A 20195-nucleotide genomic window follows, 5' to 3' on the forward strand; every position below is an offset into this window, starting at 1 on the left:
TATTCCCGCCAGTGACAATATTGGTGGGAATAGAAACCACTTTTACTGACACGAGTAGTGAAAGTGAGAAGTTGTGTATCTGCAGGAGCAACCAAAACAGAACAAGAAACGTGTGACATTTGGAAGGTGACACAAACTCTACAGACAAATTTTCTTGCTTATAGATTTATTTGAACTCAAGCCCTTCATTTACTCATTTACACCTTAAAATGTTGCAGGCACTGTGGGCTTGTGCATGCTGCCAAAATGAACAAAACGTTACAGCAGTACCAAGAAACAAGAAAAAGAATAAAGGGAGGTGGTTGGCTCGCTGCTTGTTGCCCGAATCATCAGACAGGGATGCAGGTCTGGAGCAGCGATGTTCTAAATGCACCAGGAGACTCATCATCTGAAGTGGTCACGTGGTAACAGGCTGTAGACTCTGTACCCTACAGCGGCAGCAGTAGGTGGGCGGGTTTGGTGGGCTGCCCTGGGCTCTAACTTTTTCGTAAGCTCACGTCGGCACTGGTGAGCAGTGGCGACAGCGACGTGCTGTCTGATTGGTCGTCTCTCTTCAGAACCAGAAAAGCTTCCCGACTGATTCCCAGCAGCTCTCGGAGTCCATTGTTCTCCAACTGAAATACACAGAGATCTGCTGTGCTTAGTGCTGTGTTTAATGCAAACAAAAACAGAATGATTTGCAAATCCCATAAACCCAAATTTTATTGAGCACAGAGATCTCTCCAGATTCTCAGAATCTTTTGAAGATATTAAGCTGCAGATAATTAGATATTCAAAGTCTTCAGAATTATATGTTGACAAATGTTATTCTGAAATTGTTCCACAAGTTGCAGATGCCTTTTATTTTTTGCAGATTGATGAACCTCAGCACATCTTTACTTCTGAGAAACTCTGCCTCTTTAAAAGGCCTTTTTATACCCAATCATGTTGAGTATTAATCTTTATGCCAGTTAACCTAAAATGTTCCTCCATTTTTCCAGCTTTTTGTTGACCCCATCCCAACTTTTTTTATTTTTTTATTGCTAGTATTAAGTTCAAAATGAGCTACTATTTTTCTTAAAATGCTACTTTTTCCACTACTGTGAATAAAATATGGGTTTATGATGTTTTAAGAGTTTAAAAGCTCACTGTTGACATCTGGTGGTTAACATGTGGAAACACTACAAATGGTTCTTACTGTCAAAAGCTAAAAGCACATAGATTTATGTTACTATTTAGCTAACTAGCATTGCTAACTTTTATGGGATTTATGGATAATTTCAAGTAGTAGAGGATGGATGGATGGATAGATCTATATATCTGTTTAACCTATTGAAAATAGGTTAAACCCCCCCCCCCCCAATTTTTTTTGCACATGTCGAGGAGCGTGTCAGGCTACATTTCACTGTGTGTTATACTTGTATAACTATGCATGTGACAAATAAAGAACCTTGAAAATAGAGAGGCAGGATGTCTAAATAACAAAGTAGGTCAAAGGGACAAAAACAAAGCTAGGAGGAAATGTAAATAAAAAGGCTCATTTTTAATTTAAATGCCCTGTTAAGATCTGCTTTGACATCTCAACTCAACATGAAGCTTTAGTTCATTTTTAAACTCCAAACTCACACTAAATATACTGTTTAAATAAATAAATGAATAAATAACAGAGCACATGAACATTTTTTAACTATGACTTGTGATCCAGTTTTGATTCCACCCCTCAGAGGCTTGATCATTTAAGTTTCTACTGATGACTTTTATTGGCATTTGTGTCAAGTGTCAATTTCTTTGACACTTGTGATCCTCTGTGTCACATGAACAGACATTTTTTTGGGTGGATTTGTAACTTCTGTGGATTTTTTGTACCTTCCCCTGGTCTCAAAGCTTTGGAACAACTGAAGTAATGCTGCTCGGCTTTTACCTCTAGCTGTTTAATCCTCTCCTCATCTTCACATATTCGCTCCTCATCCACCTCTATGGCTTTCCTCATCACGGAGGCCATTTCGTTGATCTTGTCTATGTGTGCTTGCATTTCCTGCAATGATTTTTTTTTAATGCACAAGAAAAGTAAAAAATTGCAGAATAATACATTAAAAGTACTTGCACCAGACACTGACCGTAGTATGCTGCTCCTTCAGCTGGGTAACGATGGCGGGGTCGTCTCTCTTACTGGCCATGAGAAGTCTGAACACCTGCTCCCTGTATTTGGTCATGATGAGCTCTAAGGCAGACTGGTGTTCTTCCAATGATGTACGCAGCTCTACATGAAGTATGAACACAAGTTTGATTTGCAGGAAGGATCAAATTCTAGCTTTATATTCCGCAAATCAAAGCGAAACTAAAAATGCACTGACTGAGAGTTGACATTGAAGGAAACTGCCTACCTTTGTTTTCCTGCTGGAGCTCCCTAATTTGCCGGTTTTCCTGCTGGATTCCCAGGACTAGACTGGAACGAGGCCGATGACGTGCAACCTCATTCAGGGCGTCTATCTCTTCCTGGTACTATCAATAAAAAGAACAAGCACAAAAACCTTCAGTCTGAAATATAAAATGATAGATCATAACAATTAGAAATACTTTTTAAAAAAATGTTATTCCAGCTTTTCAAATGAAACTTCACGGATTCTACATCAAATGCTTTAGGCCTCACATTTCCCCAAGTTCATGTGACACCCTACCTGTTTCATGGCCTCTACTCGCTTGTTGAGATGTGTCGTCTGTTCGATTAACATCTCAGCAGCGTTGTCATGGTTGCGAAGCCTTTCCACTAATGATTTGGCATCTGCCAGGACCTTCTCTAAGGTACAGTTCATGCCTGAGGAAATACAAGTGATTCTTAAGAGGAGCTAGGACACGGTTGCTTGCAAACATAGTAGTCATCCACCTTGTCAATCCTTCTTTTCTTCCCTTAAGTATTACATTTGGTTAAAGCAATTATCCATTAGCAAGCTATTCATTATAGTGATGAATGACACTATTGAATTATATCTTATTAAAATAGCTTCTTTATTTAAAGGTAGGCTGACTTTGTATCTTAGTTAGACAATGGGGAAAAACTTTGGTCTATAATCTGTAGATACAGCAGCTGCAGTCAAGTGAAAGTTTTCTGGGAACTCTGAACAGTCCTATAAAAACCTATGTATATACCATGATGCAGTAGCTTTTTGCAAGCTACAGGGAGTGCAGAATTATTAGGCAAGTTGTATTTTTGAGGAATAATTTTATTATAGAACAACAACCATGTTCTCAATGAACCCAAAAAACTCATTAATATCAAAGCTGAATGTTTTTGGAAGTAGTTTTTAGTTTGTTTTTAGTTTTAGCTATTTTAGGGGGATATCTGTGTGTGCAGGTGACTATTACTGTGCATAATTATTAGGCAACTTAACAAAAAGCAAATATATACCCATTTCAATTATTTATTTTTACCAGTGAAACCAATATAACATCTCCACATTCACAAATATACATTTCTGACATTCAAAAACAAAACAAAAACAAATCAGCGACCAATATAGCCACCTTTCTTTGCAAGGACACTCAAAAGCCTGCCATCCATGGATTCTGTCAGTGTTTTGATCTGTTCACCATCAACATTGCGTGCAGCAGCAACCACAGCCTCCCAGACACTGTTCAGAGAGGTGTACTGTTTTCCCTCCTTGTAAATCTCACATTTGATGATGGACCACAGGTTCTCAATGGGGTTCAGATCAGGTGAACAAGGAGGCCATGTCATTAGTTTTTCTTCTTTTATACCCTTTCTTGCCAGCCATGCTGTGGAGTACTTGGACGCGTGTGATGGAGCATTGTCCTGCATGAAAATCATGTTTTTCTTGAAGGATGCAGACTTCTTCCTGTACCACTGCTTGAAGAAGGTGTCTTCCAGAAACTGGCAGTAGGACTGGGAGTTGAGCTTGACTCCATCCTCAACCCGAAAAGGCCCCACAAGCTCATCTTTGATGATACCAGCCCAAACCAGTACTCCACCTCCACCTTGCTGGCGTCTGAGTCGGACTGGAGCTCTCTGCCCTTTACCAATCCAGCCACGGGCCCATCCATCTGGCCCATCAAGACTCACTCTCATTTCATCAGTCCATAAAACCTTAGAAAAACCAGTCTTGAGATATTTCTTGGCCCAGTCTTGACGTTTCAGCTTGTGTGTCTTGTTCACTGGTGGTCGTCTTTCAGCCTTTCTTACCTTGGCCATGTCTCTGAGTATTGCACACCTTGTGCTTTTGGGCACTCCAGTGATGTTGCAGCTCTGAAATATGGCCAAACTGGTGGCAAGTGGCATCTTGGCAGCTGCACGCTTGACTTTTCTCAGTTCATGGGCAGTTATTTTGCGCCTTGGTTTTTCCACACGCTTCTTGCGACCCTGTTGACTATTTTGAATGAAATGCTTGATTGTTTCATGATCACGCTTCAGAAGCTTTGCAATTTTGAGACTGCTGCATCCCTCTGCAAGATATCTCACTATTTTTGACTTTTCTGAGCCTGTCAAGTCCTTCTTTTGACCCGTTTTGCCAAAGGAAAGGACGTTGCCTATTAATTATGCACACCTGATATAGGGTGTTGATGTCATTAGACCACACCCCTTCTCATTACAGAGATGCACATCACCTAATATGCTTAATTGGTAGTAGGCTTTCGAGCCTATACAGCTTGGAGTAAGACAACATGCATGAAGAGGATGATGTGGACAAAATACTCATTTGCCTAATAATTCTGCACTCCCTGTATTGCTGCTGTTAAGCAGCAATAGGTTACATCAGTCATTTTCTATAAAAGTAGTCTTTTTTTATATGATGATCACTTTAATATTTTTTTAAACACGACTTAAATCAGAAATGCTTGATCTAGTTCTGTTTTATTTGTTCAAACAACAACACCGCGATATTGGTATTATACAATTTTAAAAATATCTGTAAAGCAAGAAGTAACCTCAACTGAAGCGTCAGCTCTGACTTCGAAATACCAGCTAAAAATCATTCATTGACATTGAATCTAGGCTTTCTCCTCCTCGACCTTCCCGTCATTACAGCTGCCGTGTCAGCTAATTCGCTTATTAGGAGCAAGCCTTACGTGTTTTAGGTGTCAGATTCACTTTACATGATTACTTTGGAAGCATATTCGTCTCAGCTATATAAAACGTGAAGGGGATTAGTATCTCAGTTTTCCAAATTCAGTTAGCTGACAACGTAAAACATATTTTAACAACACATACATACATACACAAGCTCGGCTCACTTATTAGCCAACTTACTAATCAGAGTTAAGCTTTCATGCAAATCCACTTACATGCTCGCATTATAAACGGGTGCGTATAACAAATCAGTGTTGCCATTCAATTTAGATAATGAATTAAAGAAACAAAAATGATCATACCTGGGGAAGCCACAGTACAAGACATTGGAATTGCGTTAACCCCGCTGCTACTTCCTGTTGATGTTTGGCAGCTAATATTAGCTAAAGGCTAACATTAGTCCTCATAAAGCACCCACAAACAGGCTCTAATAAAGATCCGCTCCTCGTTAAAATAGAAGATAATCTCTGCTGATATGAAAATATCGATTTTAACGCGTTTCAAATTTGCTGTGAACCCAGTTGTGAGATGATAAAAGTAAGTAACCCAACCTATGACAACCAAGGTTCCCAAAATACCGAATATACCGCGAGATGTTTTATGTTCTCGCGACAGTTACGTCAGAAACAGACAATATGGCGGACCGGCTAACACAACTTCAAGACGCAGTCAATTCGGTAAGGCAAATGTTGAATATTTTAAACATTCTTTGGTAGAAGGAGGTGTTAAAAATATAAAATGCATCGTTATGTCGTTTAGAGTTGGTAGCTAACGCAAACCAGTGGCCCTAATAGTTTAGCAACGTGTCAACAACACGGGGTAGCTAACCATTATAGCAATTATAGCTAAAGGCCTGTGTTACTAAACGACCAAACCAGCTAAGTTATTTTAAACAATGAAGTGTTACAGTGTTAAAACGTCGTTTTGAGTAGCTTCATTGAACAAAATGATACAAAATAAATATATTTGGAAAGAAAACAGTGTTACTACAATACTGTGCAAAGGTAATTTCTTTATATTTGGCTTGCAAGGGACCAAATTTGCTTATTTTTTTTCAGTGGTCTTGAACAGATGTTGAACTTATAGGAATTACGAATGGAGAAAAGTAGGTCAGATTTTGATCCTTCATGTTGTACCAGCTTGCTAGAATACTGCAAAATCTGTTTTTGCCTTACATACTGTATTTCCACGTATTTTCTCCCGTTTCAACTATTTTCAACTCCCGCTGCAACTATTTGCCATTTTCCAAAACAAACAAACAAACAAAATAATAATAATTTAAGGGTGGTTCTAGACCAGGGATGTCAAACATCCTTTTACTAGGTGGCCTACATACAACACACTTTGGGCCGATCAGTGACACTCCCCTTTCTGTCACTCTCAGTCAGAACTTTAACTATACATTTAATCCCTGAGACATTGTAATATAAGAAAAAGATGTTGGTTTTAACAGTCCTTCTTAGTTTTTCTGCACAATAAAGAAAAATTTGTCAGTGTGACTCGTTGGGCTTAAATTGTAGGAAATAAATGTGCAAAAATAACAGAAAACGTTCTTTTGGCTTGTTGTGTAGACTGTCCTGTAATAATATATTTTGTAATGTGACCCCATTGTAAAAAGCATAGATTTCTATAGTAGATGGTTTAAAAAATGAACTTTCTCTCATTTAATTATTTGGGGGACGTTTTATCTTCAGGAGAAGCTGTAAAACTTATGAAAATACATTTAAAAGTCCAAAACTTAAGCACGCCTTCACATTTTCACAGTGGGTAAAATTGGATTCTGGCCTCCTTATGGTTGACACTGGTAAACTAAATACCTATATTTTATAATTTAAAAAAAAAAACATACCTTGATAAAACTGGTAAAAGAAACCTCTTTAAATTTCTTTTGCCTGAAGTTTATGTTCTCATCAGCAGCTATTGTCTTGTTTAAACGACAGCGTAACCTATTACTGGTTTTGTTTTGTGTGTCCAGCTTGCGGATCAGTTTTGTAATGCTATCGGCGTCCTGCAACAGTGTGCACCTCCTGCATCTTTCAGTAACATCCAGACAGCTATCAACAAGGATCAGCCAGCAAACCCAACAGAAGGTTTGTGTGTTTTTTACTATGACATTAATTTTAACCATAGTTTTTATATCAGTTGATATTAGTTATTTGTCTCTCTATTGATATCTGCTTTTTAAAAGCTACTAAATATAAAAAAATAAAAATTCAAGAGGAGATGAGAGAAACACTCATCAATGACGTTGCATAGCTTCTCCACCAGAGGTCACTGTGCAACTTCCCTATGGACAACATGTGTTTGTTGCCCATGCAATCAGAAACAGATTGCATGTAATTGCCAACTTGACCTATTGAACCTCAGACTGATATCAGTCAGAATGACTCTTATTTTATAGTAACATTTGTGGCAGGTTTTAATAACAGTGATGGGGGATGCTTGACAATCTCATTTTGCAGTGAGATTACTTTATCTCATTGGATAAAACAGATACTGATAAAGTTCAACTTTTAGGACATAAATTGTAGTATATGTTATTGCAATATTTAACATATCATATAATGTTGAAAATGACAGTAATATATTGTAAAAATGTGGTATCAAAGGGTCTCTGGTGATTTCCAGCCCAGTATATAGCTGTGTGTTGGTACATGTTATAGCTGTGTGCTGTCACCAGAGGGCAGTATAACAATTATGCGGAACAGTCTGTGAGCTAGACTTGTTTGCATTTGTTCAGTTTCTCCTTCAACTTCGACCCTGATACAGAAAAGATATGTCATAATATAAAAATAACTTCTTTGCAGTGAAATGAAACACGGTATTGAAAATTGTCTACGTATCCACTGTCTGTGTTTCTCATGCTGCTTTTTTTAATTGTTGATTATTTTTTGCCACTGTTTCCTCTTTGTGGTGAACTCCTCTGTTACTCCCTTTCCTGTTAAAGTGAACTCGTCAGCAAATTAGTTTCCAGTATTATCACTGTCAGCCAGTGCTACATGTGCTGTTGATCTCTTGGTGCACTGCACACAAGCATGTCTGTAGAGGTTGCATACCCAGATTCATCAGGCTACACTAGGGCTGCCACAAACGATTATTTTGATAGTCGACTAGTCACCGATTATTTTTGCGATTAGTTGACTAATCAGATCATGCATCCTTTGGACGTAAACCTTACAGCTTATTGCACCAGCATGCATCTGCTCTCATATAACTATCATTAGCTTACAGCTTTAAACGTGTAAGGTATGTGCTAACTAAAAATAAAGACAAGATGATAGTTTATTACATTTTAATGAAATTTGCAGATTGTTTTGGTGAAGTTTAATAAACTCAGCCGTTTGCTCCTTGCTATCTAAAATATAACAGGACACCGGAGTATATTCTCGAGCATCTCACACTTCTGATAATCAATTATCTTCTTGACGTTTATTCAGCTTTGTAAAAACTATAACTTTAATTGCAGCCAAACCGATTTACTCAGGAACAAATAAAACACTGAAAAAAGCCAAACAATAACATTTTTAAGTTCTCTAAGTGACTTGTATATCGTGTTTAACCTGAGTAGCGAAAGACGGCGGTGGATTTGAAAACGATTTGCTGGGAGTCCGGTGTTCTCACCGGCTCTAGTGAGCCTTGAACCCTGGCTAGCTATCGAGCTGGTGGGTAACAGACGTCTCTGAAAACGTTGGAGCGCTTTTAAAAATATGTGGTGTCTTGATAAACTGAGCAGATATTTGAGGTTGATACAGTTACAGTCTCGTCTGAAAATATGTTAAACGTTTATTTTGTGACCCAGAAAAAATAATAAGAGTAATATTAACACTAACTAGCTGTTGCCATTGTTGGAAGCTGAGCAACAGCTATGAATTCTGGGATAGGTTGGGCCACGAAGTATACACCTGACCCATCCTTCAAATCTGGGGAAATGAAGGGCGCATTTGTCGGCCGCATTTGTCGGAGTCTTCGAATTCGGACAGTCTTCGTCGTATCACTGTAACGTAATCGGCCTACAAATGGGGGCACAGTAGGATGCAGTTCCTGAATTTGGACTCGGCTACGATACCGGACACTACTTCTTCTTCTTCGGGGTTTAACGGCAGCTGGCATCCTTGTACATGCAGTGCTGCCATCTTCTGTTTCAGTCTGTTATTACACTCTTAAATGCTACTACTTATTCCCGCGTCTTTTGGGATCTTACAAAGCTTCAAACGACGCGCGACTATTAAATTAGTTGTCGACGATTTTGATAGTCGACGTAATCATGACTAGTCGACTAATCATGGCAGCCCTAGGCTACACGGACAAAATCTTATGCAAACTGACATAAATGCAGTACAGACTGGCTTACATAATGTGGAACAGCTTGTTAGTTTGAAAAAATTTGTCTGAAACAGGAATGAAAATGTCCACATTGGTGTTTTGTACAGTACTCCCCCCTGATCATACAACACCGGGTCTCCATCACTACACCTACATATCATTCATGATGAGTGTCTCTCTACAACTCAAATGATTTAGTTTCACCACTTTACATTTTACTCAATATTTAGTGACATTTTATCTTTTCACTCTGAATATTATGGTACATAATGATTTTTCTCTTATAAAAAAGGGGGGGGAGGGGGTACTTTCTGTGGTTCAACAGCACGTAGAGTGTGTGTTTGTGTTCTGTTATTTTTATTTATATATATATATATATATATATATATATATATATATATATATATATATATATATATATATATATATATATATATATATATATATATATATATATTTTTTTTTTTTTATTTTATTTTAATGATATGCAGGATCATTCACCTGTGTTTTGTTTTTCGTGATCTCTGTTTAGAGTATGCCCAGCTGTTTGCAGCCCTTATAGCCCGAACAGCCAAAGATGTGGATGTACTCATAGACTCGCTGCCCAGTGAGGAGTCCACAGCAGCTCTGCAGGTCAGCACATTCATAAGTATCACCGACTATTTCACATGTGTATATATGTATTTCAATGTATTAATTCTATTTTCCCGGACATAAAAAAAAAAAACTAATTCAAGTAGAGGAGCACTGTTAGTATGTCTAGCTATCAGTCAGCAGAGGGAAGTGTGTTTTGTGTGTAAGCAAACTGTTTATAGTCTATAGTGAAATATGTTAAAGACAACAACAGTCATTCTTGTGTTGATCTCTCTCCCGTAAATAGAAAGATACATGGCATCAAGTGTCACTTTCCTGTGCACTGCTTTCTGCTATTAGATTAGACTAGAATAGATTAAAGAACAGAAAATTGAGAATAGGATGTTTCCCAGCAAGCATATTTGAGTGCAATACACAGTACTGCCAGTGAGCATTTGTAACACAAATATCTTTGAATGACATTAGTGGTACTTGGAAAACTTGCTAACTTTTTGATCTGTTTCCAGAGACTTTTATCAGTAGACAAAAAAGCAAAAACATCTCTTTTAATATTTTATGGCCTTCACTCAAGAGAGGAACGATAAACACCACGGCTGGAGTGTTCCGATAACGAGATTATTTTGAGGAACATCCATTAAGTAAATGGTAAAGCTCACTTAAACCAGTTAAAACTGCCAAATTGGTAATGTTTGGGAAACTTAGACTCTGAGTACACAGGGAAGGGGGGAGTTTCCCTGCATAGAGGAAGTTTTAGTTTGAGCCAAAGGAAAATCACCAGCATTGTTGTTAAATGATTTCTCTAAAAGATTCATGGATCTTGGCAGTATGCACATTTTTGCTGATGACGTGACTAATAATTGTATATATTGCTGGAAAATTAGGTATTTAAGAAACAAAAAACAAACTTTCATTGCTTTTAATCTGCATGGACCAATCATGCTTAATGTCATTACAAGCTCCAAATGCCTTTTCTGAGCCGAGTAGGTGCTGCTCTTTCTCAAACAAGTATGATATTTATCTCTAGGTAATGTTATAAGAAAGTAAGCCATCCTTACAGGCAGCTCATGTCATTTCTAGCTTTTTATAAGTCGGAGCAGTAGTCGTCAGTCTTTCTGAAAAACAGCCGAGCAATATTGTATAATCAGTGGTGTTGGTTCTTTGTGCAAGGATACTTCTATCTTCATGCGGACCACAGGGCAGCATTTTTTTTAGATATTAGTGCTGTCAGATGTCAGTGGAATTTTGTGAATGAGACTTGCACAGCCCAGAAGTTCTAGTTTCCCTGTAGCTCTCTGAGGGCCGACAATACACGCAACTGGTTTTAGATATAAAGTAAAAAGACATCTGTCATACAAAGCTGTTAGAAATGATCAGCTGTAAGACCACGTCTCAGGAGACTTTCTGCACACATTGCGAATCATGCATGGAATCTCGTCACAGTCTGATGGCAGCTTTTGAACCGTGAAACAAAACTTGTACAAAGTGGTTCTCATCAACTATTTAAAAGTTGCTCACACACACCACCTGCGTTGTGTGGGGATATTGGGTGTACCAGGTGGGAATTCTTTTATTATTCAGTCAGTTATTGTGAGATCTGATGCTCCCAAGTTATACACAATTAAAGGAAACCTTCACTCAGTTGTTATCAGTTATTTGACGCTCCACAAAAGGGAAAATAAAAACACCAAAGCTGTTTTCATTAAATCTGACTGACTGTGACCTCTCATCAGGCGGCCAGTCTGCGGCAGCTGGAGGAGGAGAACCATGAGGCAGCAGCTCGGCTAGAAGAGGTGGTTTACCGCGGCGATATGCTCCTGGAGAAGATCCAGAGTGCACTGGCTGACATTGCCCAATCTCAGCTCCGCACCCGCAACGGGGCACCCAGCCAGCCATCACCGGCTGAATCCTGACCCGAGGAATGCATAATATGATTCTGGACAATTTTCAGTCTTTTCAGCTATTTTTATTTTCTTTGCCTTCAGCCACAATAGGCCATCGTTGAAACTGCCAAACATGGTGTGTGTTCACATGTCAAATGTGTGAACATGTAGATGCTGAAGCGGTTCTGTGTGGATGAGGTCATCTTTATGTTTTTTGTTTGTTTTCTGCAGCTCAGCTAAAGAAGGATGAAGGATGGTGTCTTTACATGCACACGGATCTTTTTTTTCCTGAAATTTTTATTTTAAAAAAACAAAAACAACTTTTGTGGGCCTGAGGAGACCAATCTGACAGGTGTTATGTGATTTATGTACACTATATGTTATATATTTATGTCAGATTTTGTAGATATTGATAGCTCATCTCTCTGAGGTATTTTCTTTTTTAAATAAACCGTGGACAGCCACATAAGTGTTAATAATATTCCTTTTTTATATAATTTGCAAACTGTTACCACAAGCGTTTTGTACACGAACCATGTGGGTGATGTTAATTGTTGGAGTTTGTTTGTGGCATTGCATCAGTTTCATTTTTTTCATTGGAACTGATACACTAGCAGAAACTGACATGACGTACTGCGAGCCTTTACCAGGAAACGATTACCGGTACAATTAAAGAATGACCACATTTCAGTTCATGTGACCTTTAAAGGAAATTCTGATGGACACAGCTTTGAGGAACTAAGCTGTGGCTCTTGTATATTTCATAATGTGTTTTGACAAAAACAATAGTGAAAGGAAAAAAAATTTTAAAGGAGGGGAAAAAACAACTCCATAATCTGGTTCTATCGACGGTTTGAAACGTTTCAGTAAAAGGCATGAAAATTTCACATTACAGAAAGTTATGTATATGCGTGTGTTCTGTTCTAACTCCTAGTTAGTCTGATACATCATATTTAAAAAAAACCTAAAGAGCAAAAATCACCTTTGTCACATTTGCAACTAAAATATTTTCACAAGTCATGCAGTGCAATCTTGATTTTTGCAAAACAAATGCTTTCATATTGGCTGAATCCATTTCAGACTGAACTTTGTGAAACCCAGGCTGCAGGCCAGAGACTTTATAGCCCAAATCTAAATATAGGTGCTGTGTCACAGCTCAGTGGGCCCCATTGATGTGAGAAATATAAAAACAGCCTTGTCTGCTGGCCACCACACCCAGACGTGTTAGCGGGACCCACCCGCCTGTCTGCATGTTGACATCATGGTCCTAACAGTAAAAGCACTTAACCCGCCCGAACGAGGAGATTTATGACAGCAAATCTTCACCTGCCCTGGTTTGGTCAACAAAACTTTGTCTGTGCTCAAATTTTGTTATCTGCGTTTTCATTCACATGTGATTAGTGTAGCTTCTCCCTTTAATGTTCTTTGTTTATCCCAAAGGTCTATAGGACAATCTACAAGGAAATGAAAGAGTCCAGATAGGATGAAGACATTTCTAAGCACCACTGATGGGATTATTAAGGAAACAAGTCCGTTCCTTTTTGAAGGGCTCTACTGTAACAATGTTGGAATGCGGACACATTTATTTCGGTTTCTAGTTTAAACAATGAGCACTTTTTAAAGGGTTTGTAGGCAGACAAGCTGTTATCATCTCAAACTGCTATGGCAAAAGTCTCAGATTGTGCCTTAATAGAAAGTGCTATAAATGTGGACTGTGTGACTTTTATCTTATCATACTTTATTACGTTCTATCTGGTTTATTGCCACTAGATAAACGTTGTCCAATAAAATATCCGTGTGGTTTCGATTAGTTCTACTTATATTTTGAATAGCAGTAACATTTCAGTATAACTAACTCCTGCAGCTTTTTCATTTAGTCAACAATTAGAAACCTGATGCTTGTGTATTGATCACCAATGTGACCTTTTATTGGCTTTACATACCCTCTCATTCATACGGTATTTCATAATTATGTGTGAAGAACATTTTGCAATAAAATACCATTTAATACTTGCAAATTATCAGAATAATAAAAGCTATTTTAGTAAGAATTTGCGTTAAGCACAACCAATAAAATTATGTATCAAAGCCTCCAACTGCTGGAAATTCTTTCATCGCTGCAAACGCTTGCTAGCTGGACCCGTCCCCGACTCTTGCAGGGCGGCTTGGATGCTCTTATTGGCCAATCTATCACCCTTATGTAGAGGTCACGTTTTATTGGGCAGAAGAAAACACGGATTCTTTTAGTCATCGTTGATTGGTCGGCGTTAGCGTCATTCAGGCGCTACGCCGTTGCGTTGTCGGAACGTCTGACGAGCCCGACGGTCTCAGGAAGCAGCGGAGCTTATTTCATATTTTGTAGCCATAAAGGACCGAAGGGAACAGTGTGTTTTTGGGGGGTCGGTTGCCACATGTACAGACAGTAAAATATTTTCAAATTATTTCGGCGTGGGGTATTTTTGCCGTCAGAGGTCTTTTGTTATGATTTGGGGTCAATAGCGGTGATGTTTACTGTGCAGCCTCTAAGGTTCCTCTAAGGGGTAGCCTATAACCAGAGCCTCTAGCTTCCAACTGCCTAAAAAATTAGGCAGAAACGATATAAGACATTTCATTTCTTCATTTGGGTCGTGGCCTGGCGGCACGCCAATAATTGACTCTGGAGCAGGACACGGAGGTAAGTGAAAAAGATTTATTTAAAAAAATACTGTCCATTTTTTATCCTGTCCGAATTGAATTTATTAATATAGTTGAACCTGCCACACAGACACGCAAAGGGAATGTAGCAAATAGGTAGCTCGCACAGTATAGCGTCAAACAAGCTAACTACAAGAAAGAAGCGGTGAATATTCTCCCTAGTGTGAGGCATGCAGCAGTGGCGGACCTATGGTAGCTGAGGTCCGACAGGGTGGCGTCAGTGTAGGTGAGCCGGGAAACATTAGCTAAGGCAAACATGTGCATGTGTACATACCGGTAACTGGTCAATCGCCACATATAAAGGGTGAAAAGCTTAACAGCTGTGCCATTTTTTGCCATATATTTTGTTCACTTCTAATATGAACTGACTGCTCTCTCTGGTGGATTGGATTTCAGAATGTATTTGAGATAAATGTCCTTTTGTTAAGTTGTTAATATACTTCAGGAATCATTTATTGAGTTTTTAACACACACTTGGCTGTTTAGCTTAAAATAAACTAACTGTTCAGGGGAACATATGCTTTCACAGTTTCTCTGTGCGTAAGCACACATTTGTGTGTTGATTCATGACTGAGTCCTTTCATTCAGGAGGAAAAGGGTTTCCTGTCCACTCACTCCGAGTGCTTTAAGGGTGGAGTGTGTGAAACTGAAGAATTTTTCACACAAAACTGAGAAATCAGTGGTTAACGGGTACACTGAGCTTCATCTGTCCTGATTCTTCTTTCTATTCAAAGTAAAGTATTTCTCCAGAAACACCTGCAGCAGGCTGGATTTTAAAGTTCAGTGGTGCATCCGGGGTTATAGCTTGCCTGCTTGTATGACACTGGCTTCTTCTCGTGCAGATAGTCTCAAACTGATCCACAGATCTCAGAATTCCATTGAGAAATCATTTCTTACTAACTAAAAATCATTCATGTTGTTCTGTTGGAGGTTTTTAGTACTTGAAAGTGTGGTCAAACAATCTGGCAGCTGCCAGTAACACTTTATTTTAAGTGTAAGAAGCTATGTATATATTATGTATTACTTGATTTGTGTAAAATGAATAGATGTTGCCATTGCTGGTGACCCAAGAACAGCCTGTGAACCGTAAAGGAAATGAGTCTGTGTTAGCTTGTTTGACAGAAATCTTCATTATTTTCTGATAATTATGGCTGCTTGATAGACTGGAAATCCTCATTAGAACTGGCTAAAAATAATGTTCCTATGGTTGGACGCTTTCATTGGGACCAAATGCTTTACTGGAGCCACTGGTGTATTTCAGTTCTAGTGGGCTGTTTTAGGCTGCATTCTTAAGTTTCTAAATAGCAAGCCCGAGTTGGTAATGCCTTCCTTATAAGTGCCTGAGTTGCGCAGCCGTGTTTGTTTAGCTGTGGGGTGGATCTGGTTATCTTCAAGCCAACTGAATCCCCTTTAGGCAGAGCTAAGGCCTGGCTGGCTCAGTTATGATGTAACAGTTTAAATGATGCCTCTTTTTCCACCTTGTTTGGAAAACCAGGAAAAAAAAAACTCCATGAGGGGAAATTCTGAGTCTCTTTTCACATATTACGAAAAGCACATCATTCCACTCATTTCCTTTCTATGTGGATAATCCAGGTTATCCAGTTTAGGTTGTGAACATTTCTTCTTCTAAGATGGATAAAAAAATAACAGCGCAATCAAACTAAATGAAAGAACTGAATATACTATTTGACTGTCATCAAGATAATTTAAACCTAACACCATGTCATCCTGGATTAGTTCTGCTCTATTCCAATAGCATGCAGGCTCTAACTAATATTGGTGCTTTTTCTGTCAGCACATTAGTCATGAAACCATGATATTCCCAGCCAAGAACAAATTAAGAATGCACAATCTTTATTTTAAGCATAATAATAATAATAATAATAATGATAATAATAATAATAATAATAATAATAATTATTATTATTATTATTATTATCATTATTATTATTATTATTATAGATGGATAGCAAACAAGCTCTTTTGTATAACCCATTTATCTTAGTCTGCATGGTAACGTATGTGTAGAAGCCAATTTACTGTAAGTTCATGTCCCTCTCTAATGACTTTAGTCGAACATACAGTGAAACTCCTGCTCCTCGTACACACTGGTGTTTATGTGTGCAAAAGCAACTGTCTAAAATACATAAAATAATACTATGTTACTTTGTGACAATGAGCACTAAAGAAATAGTCAGCTGTCTTTCAACTGAGCGCGTCATAGGTGAGCTGCACCTTCACTTTCTGAACCGCAGCAAGCAGCGGTCCTCGGTCTGCTCTCTTCTCTCAGCAGTGAACTTGGTCTGCTGGCAAACGAATCAGCTCTCCGCCTGCTTCAGGTTCTGGTTAGCGTGATGCTCCAGCTCAAATCGGTTCTCTCAGGCTGAACAAGGACTGCCGTCACTGATGTCTGTCTGATTGCAGAATGGAAATGGGAATGAGATGGGAATGACCCAAGCTAGCTGGTTAAGAGTGACCATTAGCTGTGCATATTGAAGCTCTGTATATGGCTCTGTATTTCATTGAGCCCTAAATACTTATCCTGTGAAAACTTTATGGGAGACTCAGGATAGATGTCTGCACGGCAGTAGTCATGACCCATGTTGTCTCCTTTAAAAAAATATGCAAACATATAATTTATATAAAATACACAACTCAAGGCCACATAACTTTGGAGGAGGGGTGGGGGCAAACTCTTCTATATTTCAAAATAATGAAATGGAGAGACTGCATAGTAGACAGTAGGGCTGCCACGATTAGTCGACTAGTCACGATTATGTCGACTATTAAAATCGTCGACGACTAATTTAATAGTCGACGCATCGTTTGAAGCTTTGTAAGATCACAAAGGACGCAGGAATGAGTAGTAGGATTTAAGAGTGTAATAACGGACTGAAACAGAAGATGGCAGCACTGCATGTCCAAGGATGCCAGCTGCCGTTAAACCCCGAAGAAGAAGAAGCTGTGTCCCAGAATTCATAGCGCAGCCCAGCGCAGTTGTCAACAATGGCGGCAGCTAGTTAGTTTTAACTTTACTCTTATTATTCTTTCTGGGTCACAAAATAAACGTTTAACATATTTTCAGGCGAGAATGTAGCTGTGTAAACCTCAAATATCTGCTCAGTTTATCAAGACACCACATATTTTCAAAAGCGCTCCGACGTTTTCGACGTCTGTTACCCACTAGCTCGTTAGCTAGGCGGGGGCAAGGCTAACTAGAGCCGTGAGAACACCGGACTCCCCCGGCAAATCGTTTTCAAACCCACCGCCGTCTTCCGCTAGTCAGGTTAAACATATATATAAGTCACTTAGATAACTTAAAAATGTTATTGTTTGGCTTTCTTTAGTATTTTATTTGTTCCTGAGTAAATCGGTTTGGCTGAGATTAAAGTTATAGTTTTTGCACAGCTAAAACTGTCAAGCAGACAGCTGATTATCAGAAGTGTGAGACGCTGGAGAATATACTCCGGTGTCCTGTTATATTTTAGAAAGCAAGGAGTTTATTAAACTTCACCGAAACAATCTGCAAATTTCATTAAAAATTAATAAACTACCATCTTGTCTTTATTTTTAGTTAGCACAAACACTTCAAGCTGTAAGCTAATGATAGTTATATAAGACCAGATGCTGCTGGTGCAATAAGCTGTACGTCCAATGGATGATGATCTGATTAGTCGACTAATCGCAAAAATAATCGGTGACTAGTCGACTATCAAAATAATCGTTTGTGGCAGCCCTAGTAGACAGTGGTATACATACAAGCCCACAGCAAATGAGCAACAGCTTCTGCTGGGTTATTGCAACACCACTTGAACAAACCACCTGCAGATATGAAATACTACACCAGCTCATAATATTACTGGTCATTTGTTTACTTAATACTTATGGTTATAAATCTGTTGATTATTTAAGGCAGTGGTGCATAGTTGTAGTATAGCAATTTTTTTTTTTTTTTTTATTTCACAATATTTGGATGGACATTTTGACTACATGCAGAGGATGTGACCCCCTTCCTGTTTATGCATTTAAACGATAGCTCCGTGATAACCTACACTTTGGGTTAGCTAATACGGTATCCTTTTTCTCCAGAGTGCTCTTATCGTGTCAATAAAGTCGTCTAATGGTGGGGATAGGGAGGTATATGTCTATAATTCATGCACTTTCTTTTAAGTCCAGTCTTATTAAGTAAGGCCCAGCCATTAGCCGGTGCCTAATCAGCAGTCAAAATCATAAATCTAGTCAGTAACTGAAATATTAGCTGCAGTCACAGAGAAATAAACTTGTCCCAGAGTGAGTGACCTCTAATGTAGTAGTTTGTAGTAGTTGCTGAGGTGGTGTGGTATCCACTTCTTTATGAAGAAAAGTGTGCTTGCAGGTAGAGTACACAGAGGTCCAGTCATAGCTGATGGAAACCTTAAAAAAGTTGCACCACATCTTGCCCACGTGAATGCACAAGTGTAAGTGTGCTTGTTCAGAGTTGCTGAGCTCCCAGCGTGTGCTGTGGTGCAGGTACATCAGCACAGACCTCGCTAACGCAGAAGCCATTGTTTGCTACTGATCCAGTTTTCCTCCCAGTTTGCAGCAGTGATTCAGGACTTTTCTCAGAAGTCAGGAAATGTCTTGTTGTTGTGGGATCGCGGGGCCATAACGGGAAAAAGACCAGTGACTAGACGAAACACGGGTCCTATCTTTTGCCTGCAGGGCTGTTTTATCTCCTTGTGAGCTAATCAAGCCCATTCATACCTTTTCTGATAGCGAACTGCTGAAATGTTTTGATGATATACACGACCCCCCTTCTTCTTCTTCCTTCCTTACTTCCTTTGTTACATAATATGTTCACAGTCTGTTGTTTTTGTGTTTGTTTTTTTTTATATTCTATGAATTTCGCTGGGGGAAAATCAAACTTCTTTCTTCTTTTTTCCTTTCTTGTGCTCTTTAGCATGATCATTTGTCTCTGATTATGTTTAAACTACTAGTGGCCTCAGCCTCACGTGCATGTATGTTTCTTTTGCTGCCTGAGCTTTTCATTCCACCCACATGAGGGCTTTGTAGAGAAAACTCTTCCCAAGTAGTTGAACGTTTTCAAGCTCTTTCATCTGGACTTAAGGCTACACTGCTTGGGATCTGTTCCAGAGCTGAACCCTTGGCATGAATGTACATTGTCACTTTTACAACACGCAAGGGTTTGAAACAGTAAAGCCAGTGTTGGTAACGCCTGCTTTTTCTATAAAGTGTGCTGTTGCTGCAGTTACACTAATAAACTGCTTTGGCTGATAAAGTGGACAATATGAGCTACGGTAATTACCAGTAATATTACACTGGTATCTATGGCACATGACACATGGCAAGAATGGCTGAAATGACTTAATTCAAGGATGTCAAACTCTTTTTAGTTTGTGGGCCACGTACAGCCTTCTTTGATTTTAAATGGGCTGGACCACACTCTACTTTCTGTCAGTGTAAACTACACATGTAATCCCTGAGACATCATAATTTAAGAAAAAGAAGTAAAATTTAAATAGTGTTTCCCAGTTTCTATAATGAAAAACTTTTTTTTGTCTATTACTTAATTACTCTGGTGTAGTATGAATGGCCATGGGAGAGGTCTTTATCAGCAGGAAAAGCTGTAAAACTAAAAAATA

At 38.8% G+C, this 20195-nt stretch overlaps 2 protein-coding genes across 2 annotated transcripts; one reads left to right on the top strand and one right to left on the bottom strand.

Moving 5' to 3' along the window:
- Positions 1 to 149: 149 nt before the first annotated feature.
- On the bottom strand, positions 150 to 5504 carry fgfr1op2 (FGFR1 oncogene partner 2). The gene is made up of 6 exons (XM_080886932.1): positions 5365 to 5504; positions 2658 to 2794; positions 2364 to 2481; positions 2097 to 2239; positions 1901 to 2014; positions 150 to 614 (listed from the first exon to the last, which is right to left on the bottom strand). Exons 1-6 carry the CDS (start codon positions 5387 to 5389, stop codon positions 477 to 479), a joined length of 675 nt encoding a protein of 224 aa, XP_080743058.1. The 5' UTR covers positions 5390 to 5504; the 3' UTR covers positions 150 to 476.
- A 138-nt stretch (positions 5505 to 5642) lies between these two features.
- On the top strand, positions 5643 to 13938 carry med21 (mediator complex subunit 21). The gene is made up of 4 exons (XM_080886933.1): positions 5643 to 5739; positions 7038 to 7152; positions 9918 to 10018; positions 11710 to 13938. Exons 1-4 carry the CDS (start codon positions 5656 to 5658, stop codon positions 11887 to 11889), a joined length of 480 nt encoding a protein of 159 aa, XP_080743059.1. The 5' UTR covers positions 5643 to 5655; the 3' UTR covers positions 11890 to 13938.
- The last annotated feature ends 6257 nt before the right edge of the window (positions 13939 to 20195 follow it).

This window comes from Rhamphochromis sp. 'chilingali', assembly GCF_963969265.1.
Source record: "Rhamphochromis sp. 'chilingali' genome assembly, chromosome: 7".
NCBI lineage: Eukaryota > Metazoa > Chordata > Actinopteri > Cichliformes > Cichlidae > Rhamphochromis > Rhamphochromis sp. 'chilingali'.

What these genes read in the sequence shown, in the direction of transcription:
- fgfr1op2 (XM_080886932.1), bottom strand. Translation starts at nt 5,389, where the DNA reads ATGTCTTGTACTGTGGCTTCCCCAG. An exon ending in TTGTACTGTGGCTTCCCCAG is followed by an intron (nt 2,795 to 5,364) that starts GTATGATCATTT and finishes GTATTTCCTCAG; the next exon opens with GCATGAACTGTACCTTAGAG. An exon ending in GCTCCAGCAGGAAAACAAAG is followed by an intron (nt 2,240 to 2,363) that starts GTAGGCAGTTTC and finishes TACTTCATGTAG; the next exon opens with AGCTGCGTACATCATTGGAA.
- med21 (XM_080886933.1), top strand. Translation starts at nt 5,656, where the DNA reads ATGTTTTATGTTCTCGCGACAGTTACGTCAGAAACAGACAATATGGCG. An exon ending in TTCAAGACGCAGTCAATTCG is followed by an intron (nt 5,740 to 7,037) that starts GTAAGGCAAATG and finishes TTGTGTGTCCAG; the next exon opens with CTTGCGGATCAGTTTTGTAA. An exon ending in AGTCCACAGCAGCTCTGCAG is followed by an intron (nt 10,019 to 11,709) that starts GTCAGCACATTC and finishes ACCTCTCATCAG; the next exon opens with GCGGCCAGTCTGCGGCAGCT.